The sequence below is a fragment of the Chrysochloris asiatica genome, unplaced genomic scaffold (assembly GCF_000296735.1).
Source record: "Chrysochloris asiatica unplaced genomic scaffold, ChrAsi1.0 scaffold00345, whole genome shotgun sequence".
Taxonomy (NCBI): Eukaryota; Metazoa; Chordata; class Mammalia; order Afrosoricida; family Chrysochloridae; genus Chrysochloris; species Chrysochloris asiatica.
In genome coordinates, this window is record NW_006408863.1 from 2,456,675 (window position 1) to 2,470,782 (window position 14,108).

General features: G+C 45.1%; 1 protein-coding gene across 1 annotated transcript in view; it reads left to right on the forward strand.

The window, feature by feature from the left end:
* The window catches only part of RBFA (ribosome binding factor A (putative)), a 27,017-nt gene extending 13,432 nt beyond the window's left edge, over positions 1 to 13,585 (forward strand). The window contains exons 3-7 of the mRNA XM_006875900.1: positions 735 to 911; positions 1,365 to 1,477; positions 2,180 to 2,264; positions 11,468 to 11,541; positions 13,216 to 13,585. Of these exons, the coding sequence (XP_006875962.1) occupies positions 735 to 911; positions 1,365 to 1,477; positions 2,180 to 2,264; positions 11,468 to 11,541; positions 13,216 to 13,585 (819 nt within the window). The remainder of the gene's footprint in view (positions 1 to 734; positions 912 to 1,364; positions 1,478 to 2,179; positions 2,265 to 11,467; positions 11,542 to 13,215) is intronic.
* Positions 13,586 to 14,108: the final 523 nt, after the last annotated feature.

Below are 14,108 nucleotides of genomic sequence, written 5' to 3' on the forward strand. Positions count from 1 at the left end.
TGGCCAGTCAGACTGCCTTTTTTGTTTTGGGTTTATCCTGCTGATCTTTCTTGGAAGATGTATCTTCTATTGCTCTAGCTGTTCCAGGCTGGTCTGCTTGTCCTTTCTAGTGGGAATGTCCCACCTCAGAAGGTTCTGGATGGGGCTCAGGATTCCACCTAAGGTCCTATAGTCTGCAAAGGCTCCTCAAGAGGCCTATTTCAATGGGCAAGTTCTGGAACCTCTTTTAGGTATTCCAATCAGTTATAGGCTGAAGACGGGCTTACAAGCTTTCTGTAATCATGTTTCCCGACATTCCTTTTTATCCCACTCAAGTGTCTGTTTTACAATAATAGGCAGGGAAACCGATATTCATATGACAGTCAAGCATCTTAGTATCATCACCCCGCTTCACACTATGCCTCGAGCCCTGTTGTTCCAAGGTTGAACATACTTCACTATTTACCTCTGTCCCATTTATCCCGTGCAAACCTGTCTCGGTGTTCCCTTATCTACCTTGTTCTTCCACCCCTTCCCCTTCGTGTGTATTGCCCTCCCCAGCACCTGAACTATGATGTGTCTGCCCTTACCCTGTGCTCTACCGTCGCCTCCCTCCACCTCCCCAACCTTCCCCGTCCCACCCCCACTGGTAACCAACAAAGATTTTAATTTCCCCCTTTTAGTATGGTTATCTTTTCTTAAGCCTTTACAATAATGTTCTTATGCAGTACATTGTTCTTTTTTACTTAATGAAGACTTACAAACCATCCAAGTTGGAGTCCCTAATGAAGAATACTTCAAAGAAAACCAAGAAGGAAGACCACGTGCGCCTAAGGGCCCTGAATGGTCTTCTTTACAAAGCGCTGACGAATTTGCTGGGCACCTGTGAAGTGAGCCAGGAGGTCTGTGAGCTGAGTGTGGAGTTGTCCAAGGTAACCTGAGGGGCTGAAGCCCATGTGAGCTCTTCTTGGGACGGAAGGGCCAGCACTCAGCACACAGTTTACACAGCCGCCATGGTCTTCTCAAGGCCTTTAGCTTTAGGTGCAGCCCAGAGAGGCAGTCTGGTTACTTAAGTGCTAAAGGCAGACACAGTAGGTTTGTCTGTCTATATCAAGTTCATGGACGACATTCAGTGGTGGGCCAGGCTTTTTTGTGAGCATCTTGGGGCTGACGGTTCAGAACCAAGTGCTCTGGGACTTGGAACTGGGCTTACTCAGGAGTCTGGAAGGGTCCCAAGAGGGCAGACGAGATCCTAATGTCCATGGCAGTATGGCTGCAGAGTGTCAGGCAGACCTGAAGTTGAGGGGCTCCTCTGCCCCCTGGTAACTGTGGGAATACCTGTGTCAACAAAACAGTCACTCACAGCTGGGGTGGGTGGGACTCAGGTGTCTCTGGCTTCAGACTTCTCAGCCTGCCGTGTGTATTGGAGGACGTCTCTCTCTGCTGCACAGAATGAGCGCACCAGAGCCATCCTGCAGAAGAGCACTGCTCGGATGAGGTAAGAGCACTCGCTTCCTGAATGCATGGGGTGGGGGTCGGGGGGGGGGGGGGTCACAAAGGTTGTGGTCAGTGCCATTTTCTCACACAATTCCTGATGACCTTTTATATTTGCTTTTTGATTGGCCCCTTGAATTTCCAGCTGTGTTTCACTTTGAGGTGGATGTCCTTAATTTCTCTTTAATTTTGCTTTTAGGGAAACTTTGGAAGCTTTTTTTGAATTTCAGAGTATAATGTACGTTTTCCTAGAAGTCATAATCTGGATCATAATCTAAGGTGTTGGTCCTGGACCCCTAGGCTCCCCCAAGATCCTCGTGAGGCTTTGCTAGGTTACAGCTGCATTCAGGCCAGCACTAAGCCGTTTTTCATGTTGCCGACATTTACACTGTGGAGCCACCTGGGGCCGCTGGCTCACAAAGCCTTTGCTGGGCTAGCATTTCGTCTTGAAACCATGTTGATGTGTGTGCCATCCGTCAGTTATGACTCACAGCAACCCTGTATAAAGTTTCTGAGGAGCGGCTGGTGGGTTTGAACCACCGACCTTGGGGTTAGTAGTCCATTGCTTATCCTGCAGGAACACACCAAGACCCCTTTTGGAACAACAGGCCCTGCAAACTTGGTTCTTGATGTAACTGATTTTGGCACTGCCTCCTGACTCCCCTGGTTTGTGCATCATCTGACTGAGTCTGTCCTGTCTCCTCAGACACCTTCTGATGTCCCAGCAGACACTCCGGAATGTACCGCCCATCGTGTTTGTTCAGGACAGAGAGGATGCAGCTGTAGCCGAGGTGTGGCTTTCAGATCAATAACTTTCAATAATCTAAACTCATATGAGTAAAACCTAAAACTTTCATTAATTTCTAAATACTCAAAAAATATGTGCACAGTTAAAAAACCCATTTGTTGTGGTGGTGGTTAAATGCCATTGAGTCGGTTCCAACCCATAGCGACCATGTGTAGGGTTTCTGAGGAGCCAGTTGGTGAGTTTCAGCCACCAACCTTGTCTTCAAATTGACCTTGCAGTCGAGTGCTTATCTTACAGCACCACACCAGGACTCCATAAACCCATTGTTGTTGTTGTTATTGTTAAGTACTATCAAGTTGCTTCCAACTCATAGTGGCCCCATCTGGTGTTTCCAAGGAGTACCTGGTGGGTTTGAACTGCCCACCTTGTGGTTCACCATCCAACGCAGACCCTACAGCACCACGCCAGGAGGGAACCCACTTAGGAGGGAACAAATGGATAGTGAAGGTCTATTGTGCACCCTGCTCTGATCCCCAGTCCTGTTCTCTGGTGTTCCGTTTTGTGCGTCTCCTGTAACTCTAACAAGTCAACGTAGTCTCTCTTGGATTTCCAGGTGAGGTGGTGAGGTCTCTCCTTCATGCCTCCACCTTCCTCACCTGCCTTGGGCTCTGAGCACTGTGCTGCTGCTTTACAAGGTTGGGACTTCTAAGATCTTTGGCTCCACAGTTATACTGGTTTTTATCATTTTTTTCCTTCATTGCAGAATTAAAAGCCTATAAATACGTATTGTTTTGATCTGGGTGGTAGTTATCAGCGAGACCTTCAGTGAGGTGGACTGACGATAGCTGCAACAGTGGGCTCAGACATGACACAACACACAACACGCACAACACACAACACACACAAGAATGGGCTCAGACACGACACAACACACAACACGCACAACACACAACACACAGCACGCACAACACATACATCACACACACAACAGTGGGCTCAGACACGACACAACACATACACAGACACAACACACAACACACACAGCAATGGGCTCAGACACGACACAACACATCACAGACACAACACACACAAGAATGGGCTTAGACACGACACAACACACAACACACACAACACATACATCACACACACAACAGTGGGCTCAGACACGACACAACACATACACAGACACAACACACAACATGCACAACACACACAACAGTGGGCTCAGAAACGACAGCAGTTGTGAGGACAGCACTTTCCTTCTGTTGAGCCGAGTCCACAGCACCTGGAGAGTGGGCAGTGACGGCTCAGGGGTGGAAGCCTCGCCTCCTATGAGGGAGCGGCCATCGGCTGAAGCTGAACAGGGTTTACTGTAGCTTCCAGACAGGCTAGACCGAGAAGCAGGGCTGGTGACCACTTCTGAAAACCGGCCATTGAGAACTGTACCTCACAGTGGCTCAGCCCTGTTGTCCATGAGGCCACCGTGAGTCAGAATTGCCTCTTACAAAATACTTTAAAATAAAAGTTGGCTAAAAACCAGTAAATAGATTTATAATATTACTATTACGTACAACGATTATGTTGGTGTTTGGACTAGGTGATATTTGGCTCCACAGAGATAAAGGACCTAGTATTTATGTTGGAGAATTTGGTGTCTAGATAACAGTCTGCCCAACTTCTGCTCAGAGGAGGCAATCAGAAGGGCCCACCGTTTCCTATTCTGCAAGACTTCCCCATGTGTGCCCCAAAATTTGGCCGTTGATTGGAGACCAAGGTTAAAAAAATAAATAAAGTCAGGTCCCTGTGACTGGCCTCTGTCTGGCTGTCCTGGAATTTCTGTCTCACCCATTAAAAGAAAGGAGTCTTGACCAGAGAAGGGGAAATCTTTAATCTTGGTATATGACCCTTAGAGGTCAGGGTTGTTCTTTAGTTATCTTGTACATCGTGGTGCGCTGTTGCATGCTAGTATGGCTTTTAAGTGAGTACCTGGGAGCGGTAATTGTATGTTTAACTTTAAAGAACCATTGGCTTTACCATTTTAAATGTCTACCAGTAAGTGAGTTCTTGCTGCACCATTTGGTCCATAACACTTGGTATTGCTTTCAATTTAAGCCATTCTTGTGGTTTAAATGTGCATTTCCCATATGACTAGTGAAACCTTTTATGGCCCATTGATTAGCCCTTTTTTGTGAATCGTCTGTTCAAATCTTTGGCCTGCTTATTAGGTTTTATTAGATGTGCCTACTTAAGGACAGCAGGTCGACACTACCAGCCGCTCCACGGGAGAAAGATGAGGTGTTCTGCTCCCATAAAGATTTACAGCCTCGGAAACCCTGTGCAGGGTCGCTATGGGTCAGAACTGACTCGATGGCACTTAACAACAACAACAACTTAACGTTGGGTTGTAAAGATGATTTTATGTCTCAGATACTGGTTAGCTGTATTTTCATCACATTGTCAGTTTTGGACAAGTGGAATTTATCCGTGTTTGGTAATGGTGTCACTTCAGTCTGTTTCAGTTGGCTGGTTTTTCTCCTAGTTGTGCTTTTCATGTGTGTACTTTTCTGTTGGAATGCTGGACTCTATCAGTTTACATTGTGAAGGCTTTCTTTTGTGGTTTTTCCTTAGAGAGTTGAGCTTTGTTTTGGTAGGCCGCAGTAGGATCCTTTGGCGCCTCGTTTTGAAGTTTTGTTAGCGTGCATCTAGAATAGTCTTTGTTACAGGCTGGGTTAGCTCTCCTACTCCATTGTACCCACTTGGGCTGCTTAGAACTAGAATGTGTCTCATCTTGTTTGACTCTATTCATTGTTCTGCCAACTTCTTCCCAGTGCCTTTGCTTGGTCTTGTGGGACTCACCCCCAACACTCACGGGTTATTATTCCGCCAAAGACCCAGCCAGCAAATGCTATTTAACTCCATTAACATTCTGCTTTCTTCATAAATTGAGCTACTTTTTCAGGTTTTAAGTGCAGCTTTTTATACAGTTTCAATTTATCATCAGAGAAAATGTGATGTGCTCAAATAACAGGAACCTGTTAGAAGGTACAGGCTGGTGAGCTGGTCCTCGTATCTGGAATGGGTCCGTCGTCTTGTTGTTAGGTGCCATTGAGTTCATGCTGACTCATAGCAACCCTGTGCCCAACAGAACAAGATGCTGCCTAGTCCTGTACCATCCTCACCCGTTAGGCTGGAGCTTGTGACGACTGCCACCATACCAGTCCATATTGCTGGGGTCTTCCTCTTTTTCACTGACCTTTACGTCCTCCTCCAAGGAACTGCCCCTCTCAGTAATATGCCCAAAGTATGAGAGGAGCAGCCTGGTGATTAAGGACATCTGTGTCTGGCTCCTATTTGCAAGAGAATGGCTTCCGTTTCTCACTGGCGAGAGTGCTGCTGGCTCTTGGCTTCATATATATGCTCCTAATTATGTTCAGGAATTTCCCTTCGACTCCTCTTTTGGTTAGTGTTTTTCAAATGCTTTTTCTGTATCAATTCATAGGATCATGTGATTTTTTTCTTTGTTTCATTATGTGGTGGATTACACCGATTATCTAGCATTGAACCACCTCTGCATACCTGGTATGAATTCCACGTGTTTTTGGTTAGTTTGATTTTGGATAGATTGTTGGAGTCTATTGACTAGCATTCTGTTAAGAATTTTTTTGCATCTATGTTCATGAGGAATATTGACCTATAATTGTTTTTAGTGATGTCTTTGCCTGGTTTTGGTGTCAGAGTTATGTTTGCTTCATAAAGTGAATTCAGGAGCTGTCCCTTCTTGTCTGTATTCTGAAACAGTTTGAGTAGAACTGTTGGTGTCAGCTCTTCTCGGAATGCTAGAAGTCACCAGTAAAGCCATCTGGGCCATGAATTGTTTTAGCTGGGGGTTTTTAATGACTTAATCCATTTAGTCACTTGTTACAGGCCACTCAATTTTTCTACTTTGGTTTTAGTTTAAGTTGTTGTTGTTAAAAGTGTTGTCGAGTCAGTTCCAACTCATAGCGACCCTATGTAGGGTTTCCGAGGAGCAGCTGGTAGGTTTAAACTGCCGACCTTGTGGTTCGCAGTCCAGTGCTTAACGTACAGCGCCACGCCAGGAGTCCACTGCGACTGTGGAATTGTCTAGTCTTTCTTCAGTTCTATTAGGGTTTGATTTATATATTTTGAGTCTGTTTCATTGGGAGCATAGGTATTTATTAGGGATATGCCCTCTTGTTCAATTGACTCCTTAATCATGATTTAATGTCTTTTATCTCTTATGCTGGTTTTTGCCTTAAAGTGCATTTTATCAGAGATTAAAATTGTCACACCTGCTCTTCTTCGATTACCAATAGATTGATATTTTTTTCCCATCCTTTGATTTTTAGTCTATTTCTGTTTTTGTGTGTAAAATGTGTCTCTCGTAGACAGCATATTGAAGGATCCTACTTTCTTAATCCATTCTTCTACTCTCTGTCTCTTGACTGGTGCGTTCTGTCCATTTACATTCAATGGGCACAAACATACCAGTGATTGTAAGATTGGCTCAGGACCGGGCAGTGTTTTGTTCTGTTGTGCATAGGGTTGCTATGAGTCGGTACTGATTTGATGACACCTAACAATAACAACATGAACTGATGTGGCATTGTAGGACCAGCACTGAACTGCAAACCACAAGGTCGACAGTTCAAACCCACCAGCTGCTCTTTGGAAACCTTGTGCAGTGTTGCTATGAGTTGGAACTGACTTGATGACACTTAACAAAAATGAACTGATTGCTGTCAGTTTTCTGTGGGTTCTGGTGTTTTGGGGTGATGCTGATTTCTTTGCTCCACATACATTTCTGTGCTTAGTTCATTTGATTTGTAGATTTTCTTCATTTCTGTTGTGTTAATGCTTACTAAATCTTTTTTATTTCCTCTTTTTTTATTTTGATATGAAGGTGTATTAATTTTCTTTGAGGTGATCTTATAATTTAGTTATTTATTTCCCCATTGTAACCAGTCTGTTTTACCTTGAAATCTACTTTTTTTAGAAGTTCTATATCTACACTATTCCCTATTCTTAAAAAAAATTGTTCTGTGGTTCCCTATTTTCAGTCGTGTAGGTTTTTTTGCTTTTAAATGCATCTGTATCTGGATTGAGTTCTGGGTGGTGGTGTCAGGCATGTTAATCTCACGTTGTTGTCTGCTCTCACTGGTTCTCGGTCCAAAGAACATCCTTTAGTATTTTTTGTAAAGTTGGTCTTATTGTTACAAATTCCTTTAATTTCTGTTTTTCTGGAAATGTCCTAATTTCACTGTCATTATTTGCTGGGATTCTTGGTTGGCAATTTTTTTCTTCCAGAATTTTGTATATGCCATTCCATTGCCTTCTCTCCTGCATGGTTTCTGCTGAGAAATCTGAGCTTAGTCTTACTGATTCTCCTTTGTAAGTAACCTTTCATTTTTCCCAAGCTGCTCTCAACAATTTCGTCTTGTCTTTGGTTTTGTAAAGTTTGATTATAGCATGTTGGTGATTTTCTTTTGGGGTCTGTCCTGTTTGGAGTTTGTTCAGTTTCTTGAATGTTTATTTTCTTGTTTTTCATGGTGTTGGGGAAGTTTTCTTCCAACAATTCTTCAACAGTGTTCTCTGTGCTTTTTGTTGTATCTTCCTGTTCTGGAATTTCAGTCACCTTTAAGTTATTCCTCATCATGGTGTCCCATACAACTCTTAGGCTTCCTTTGGATTTTTGCATTCTTTTTTAAAGTTGTTTTTCTAGCATACTAGTATTGAGAGACTAGATTTACCATCTCTAAGCTCGCTAATCGAGACTTCTAGGTCTTTGTATTAATCTTCTGTATTTCTAATTGCAGGTTTTTGTTGTTCCAGAATTTGTATTTATTTTGTCTGTTTGTTCTTGTGGTGTTTTCCTGAATTCTTCTCAAGTTTTTCCTGTGTTCTCCTTGCTTTCTTCAATCTTTCTGTCGATCCTGTGAAGGTGCCTAAACATCATTCTTTGGAATTCATTTTCAGTTAGTTCCATTACCGTCTCTTCCGTAGAAACATCATCCTGCTCTAAAGCTGCATCAGTTATTTGTGCCATTCTCTTATTTTTTACCCCAAAGTGATATTTTATTTTTTTCCATTGAAAGTTTACACCACAAATTAAGTTCATATCTTACAGTTTCTACACAAATTATTCAGTGATTGGAGTTCTGGTGTGGCACTGTGGGTTAATGCGCCAGACTGCAAAGTCATTTGAATCAAAAGGTTGGCGGTTCAAGCTCACCATTTGTCCCTTGGAAACCAGAGTCGCTATGATAGCACTTAATAACAACAGAATCGACTCGATAGCACTTAATAACAACAACAACATTAGTTATTTGATGTCCTGGTGTGGCGAGTACTACAGAATAATGCACTGGACCATAAGGTTGGTGTGAATCGCAAGGTTGATAGTTCAAACTCACTAGCCACTCCTTGGAAATCCTTTACAGAGTCGCTATGAGTCGGAACCAACAGGACAGTACTTAATAACAACATTAGTTATTTTTTCAGAATTGGGTCAACATTTTTGTATATGTGTGCCAGTCTTCTGTTTCTTTGTGTGAGCTAACATTGTCTGTTGTCTCTGTATTTCATTGATGATTGAATGGTGATGTGTTTTAGGCTCTCACCAGCTGTCTCTTGTGGTTGTCGTTAGAGAATGGAAGCCTGCATTCTCTGTTGGTTTCTGTCTATCCTTGATCAGGTGGTCTAGGAGCTGGGATTGGCTCCTGGCCTGTGGGTGGAGCTGCAGGGTGTGTAGATGTAGGTGACTAAGTGGGACAGTTGCTGTCTCCTGTCCGGTGGGAAAGAGATTCTCCGCAACCCCCCCCCCCCCAAAACACACACACATGCACATACCAGGAAACAAAACAAAATAAATAAGCAACCAACAATAGCAAGAGAAAATAATAAAGAAGAAAAAAAAGGAGCAAAGACAGGCAGCAACCTGCAAAAAAAAATAAATATAATAACTAAAAAGAGAAAAGAGGGATAGGAAAATTGAACTATAGAAGAGAAAAATAAGAGAGAAAATAAAAAGAAGAAAAAAAGAAAACATTTAGAAAAACCAGGGAGAGGGAAGATGAAAGAGCAAGAGTAGAGAATAGTAAAGATCAAAATGGAAAAAGAAAAGGAGAAATGAGAAACAGAAGAAAAGAAGGAAAGATAAAAGGGTAGATAGAATGGGTAAAATTCAAGGGCTAAAAAGAGAAGAAGTAGAAAAAAGGGTAAACAAAAACAATGAAACAACCAAAGCTAACAACAACAACAACAAAACCCCCCAGAGTAACTGTTAGACCCTGAGAGGAAAACACTCTGGGGTGGAGGGTCTCACAAGGTGGGCGTGGTAGGGGTGTGAGGCAGAGCGCCTGACCCTAGATGGACTCCCTCTCCCTCCACATGTCACCTGTATTTAGGGCACTCAGTCTGGAAGTAGTTCATGGAGGCCTTAACGGGGAACTGTTAGCATCACAGGGCAGCTGGGGGCAGGGGGACTCTGGGGTTCTGTAGGTCTGGATCTGAGCCTGCCTGAATCTAGATATCAAAGTGGTGCCGCTGGCCCCCTCACACTGTGTGGCTCTGAACTCCCAGACAGCAGAGTCTTCGCTTGAGGTAGAGGAGGGTGGGAGCTGACCACACTTCTGGTCTTCAGGGGAGCATGGGAAAAAAGGAAGAATTCCACTTCCTATTGCCAAAGCTGCTCCCAAAAGTTCACAGTGATCACACCGTGTCTGTATGGTAATTCACTGGTCAGTCTCCCTCTCGCTGTCTGCTCAGCTTCCCCTCCCAGCGAGCACTCAGTCCACTTCTCTGACCTTCCCCCGAAGTTCAGGACTCTAGGATTTTCATCTGTGTCTGTTTCTGTTGGTCTCTCTTACCTTTGATGAGGTTTATGTGAATGTCACCTTTTATGTTGTTTAAAAAGAAATGTGCAGTGGATAAGTAGCTGGTCTTACAGAATTCTGTCGTGTGATCTCCCACACCATTTCTATCACCCAGGGCACGTTTTCATTCCAATCATCAGTAATTATCAGGCATCTTGATTGCATGTTTGATCCAATTCAGACTGAAGATGTTGATAGAACTTTTCAATTTCATCATCACTGGCTTTAGTAGTTGGCGTGTAAATCTGAGTTGTTGTTGTTAAAAGTGCCGTCGAGTCGGTTCCGACCCATAGCGACCCTGTACAGGGTTTCCGAGGGTATAAATCTTTATGGGAGTAGAAAGCCTCATCTTTCTCCCACGGAGCGGCTGGTAGTTTCAAACCGCTGACCTTAAGGTTCGCAGCCCGATTCGTAACCGCTGCGCTAACAGGGCTTCCTTGTAGGTGTGTGGATATTATTCTATAACTGACAGAATTATACTTACAGACAGTTATTACAATGCTCCTTTTGATGATGAATGCGACCCCATTTTGTTGTTCTAGGCATAGTAAACCATATGGTTGCCAGACTTAAAATACCTAATACCTGTTCAGTTCATATCAGTTCATTCATGCCAAAGATATCAATCTTTATGCATTCCATTTCATTTTTTCTACTTCTGATTTTCTTAGATGTTTTTCTTAGTACTTCCCACACTCTCATTATTAATGGATGTTTTCAGATGTGTCTCCTCATTATGACTTGTGCTCCAGCAGCAGCTGAAGGCCCTGAAAGCTTTGCTCCGTTCCGGTCATCATGGTTAGCTACACTTTGAGGAGGCAGCTCTTCCCTAGTCGTATTTTGAATGCCTCCCAACCTGAGGGGCTAATTTTCCAGCATTGTATTTGCCAGTTTTGCTTTGCTATTCATAAGGTTTTCGGTAGCTAAACATTCAGAAGCAGTCTGCTCTCTCCTTCCTACTCTGTCTTGGTCTGGAAGCCTCACTGAAACCTGTCCACCAAGGTGAACCTGCTCGTTTTTTAAAATGGTGGCATAGCTTCCAGCATCCCAGGAGCACTCAAACCACCACAAATGGTCAGACGGGGGCGGGCAGGGTTCAACGAATGGTCAGACGGGGCGGGGAGGGTCCAACGAATGGACACATAGGAGGCGGGGAGGGTCCAACGAATGGTCAGACGGGCCGGGCAGGGTCCAACGAATGGACAGACAGGAGGTGGGGAAGGTCCACAGGAGGGGCGATCACAGTTAATCCGGTTGAGGGAGGACAATATTGGGGTCACTTTGTAGCCCAGCTCTAAGTGGTGGTGGTGGAGATGGTTGGCTTCTTTTTCACCCTCAGCTTACTGCACTTTAGGTGGATTTGTTACTGACAATTGCTGATTTCGGGCCCCCAGATGGAAAAGAAGAGTTGGTACAAAATGATGTCAGGTAATTTGCCTTGTATTTCCTTATTATTTTCAAAATATATTTTAGTGTCTTTCTTGATTTTGTTTCTCAGTGTAAAGATGCAACTGAAAAAAATCCATAGCTTTGTTGTTAAAGTACCATCAAGTTGGTTCTGACTCATAGCAACCTGGCTAGTGTTTCGAGGAACAGCTGACCTTGTAGTTAGCAGTTCAGTTTTTATCCTACACCTCTTTACCAGGAGTCCAAAAAAAACCTTTAGAGAGGGAAAGCTTGACGATGTCTCCATTTTAGTGATATGACAGCTTGTTCAGGCTGGATAAGAAAATGCACCGGACACCGTTCTGTTTGGCAGGACAGCCTTTCCTCAGCCAGACCCGCTGGCCAACTTCTGTTTGTCTGATCGCTGTGGGTCAATGCACCAGACTGCAAAGTCAGTTTGATCTGCAAGGTCGGCGGTTCAAGCTCACTAGCCACTCCTTGAGAACCCTATACAGCCTCGCTATGGGTCGGAACCAACACGAGGCCACTTAACAACAACAACAACGTTGACAAAGATCTTGTAGGCTGTGATAATGCCTGCAGGACACACCAGTCCACCGTAAGCCTCAGCCTGAAAACACTCGGCTCTAGTTTCTTGGGTCACCAAGCTAGCTTTCCCACTGAAGTGGTGGAGGGACCCCACTCTACAACCAGGTCATTCGGCTTTCCCAGCTCCGCGGGCTGTGAAGTCCAGCGCTCTGCCTCGTGCTCTGGCGTCTGGTTCTGCTGCCGCTCCTCTGGTATCACACTTTCTGTTCCTGGGTTGAGGAGCTTCGATGTGCAGGGATCTTGGGTCGTCTCCTGGCTCTTCGTATTTGATGGTAGTGAGGTTTCTTTCCTGCTTCTGAGATGGCTTGTTTTAGACCCATGCTAGAGTTCAGTTTTATAATTGCAGTGAACTCTGCTGACATCCACACTGAGCCATGTCATCCCGTCAGGACCTTCTCTTACCCAGAGCCGGCAGGACAGAAACGCTGTTAGGTGGGAGTTATAGGCTGTGGCTAGGAAGACATGACTGTACCACAGCTCCCAGCAGCCGTGAACCCAGCAGTGTGGCTTCCTGATGTTGCTGAGTCAGAACTCACTTCATGGCCCCTAACAACAACCACCACCCTAGTTTACTGAACCTTCCTGTAGGGTGCTGTGTGGGTTAGAGTAAGGGTCTCACATTGTAAGCAGCTTCGTGGTAAACATCACACTGAAGATCCCAGACCCACGTAGGCGCTCTGAGAATCTGGGGTGCAGGTGGGTGTGCCTTAGACCACCTGGACTCAGTGGTCAGCCTGTCTAGCCCCCGAGTAACTAACTCCTGGCTGCGGTGCTGCAGGTGCCGGGCCTGGGCGGAAACGGTATCGTCCTAGCCACCCACACTTAGGCTCTGAGAATGTCAATGGAGCTGCCACTGTGGAAACAGCCCACTGTTCCTCAAAAAGCTAGGCCGAGTTTCCATGTGACCCAGAAGGTCATCCTAGGTGCCTTCCCAATAGAACTGAAAACCACGTCCACACAAATGTTCACAGCAGCACAGTTCATCATAGCCAAGCAGTCTCCTCATTGCTGTCCTTCACAGGAACCTGAATAAACTTGTCTGGGGACATGGCTGTAGATCATCTGGGTCTCCGTGTGGTGTGTGAAGGCTCTTTTCTCTCCTCACAGGGAGGCCCTGGTCCAGACACCGCTGTCTGCTGTCACAGAGCCAGCTGCTCACCCACGTCTTTGTGAGATTGATCACGAGGCACTCAACAAGCAAATCATGGAGTACAAAAGGAGGAGGGAGAAGGAGCTTCCAAGTGTGAGCCTGGGGCGGCCGGAACAAGCCCAAGAGCAGCTGGCTGAGCTGGCAAGGCAGATGAGGAGGAGGAGGAAGAAAGGAAAGCTCCTCATCCACGACATCTCTCCCCCAAACTTTCTGTTGGGTAGAGAGGGTGTGGATGCTCTGGAGGATGCAGATGGCATGTGGTTGGAGGAGGACACCCCAGCATGTGGAGGACTGGAGGTGAAGACGGGCATCCCCAAGCAGGGTTAGGGGAGTGAGTTTGAGGTTGGCGCTGCGTTTATGGCATGTGATTTCAGCTTCCACGACAAATAAAGATGGAAAGTGTTGTAGTATCTGTCCAAGGAGGTGCGGGCCAAGCAAGACACTTTGTAAACGCCCATTTGCTCCTTCAGACACTGTTGCTTTTCTGTGTTTATAAACCGTTTTCCTAGAACCAAAGATTTACAGTTGCAGCTATTTCTTCAACATGCAGAACAAAAGTTATTCTAGAAACAACTGTCTGATTACAAAGATTCTCTCAAACATGAAAATCTGATAAAGGATACTTGTCTGGAGCTCTGCAGAAGAGGGCTTGGAGCCAAGCTGCCGCCGGGTCATCTGTCCCCGAAAGACCCACCCCAGACAGGCCGTCTGTGAGGAGCAAGGCTGTGTCTTAGGATCAGACCCCTTTCATGTCTGACCAAGAACCAGGACCCCTCTCCGTAAGATGATGTGACCCAGGAGCAGCCGCCCACTGGGTTCTGATCCTGAGGAGCAGACCCCTCCCCCCAGG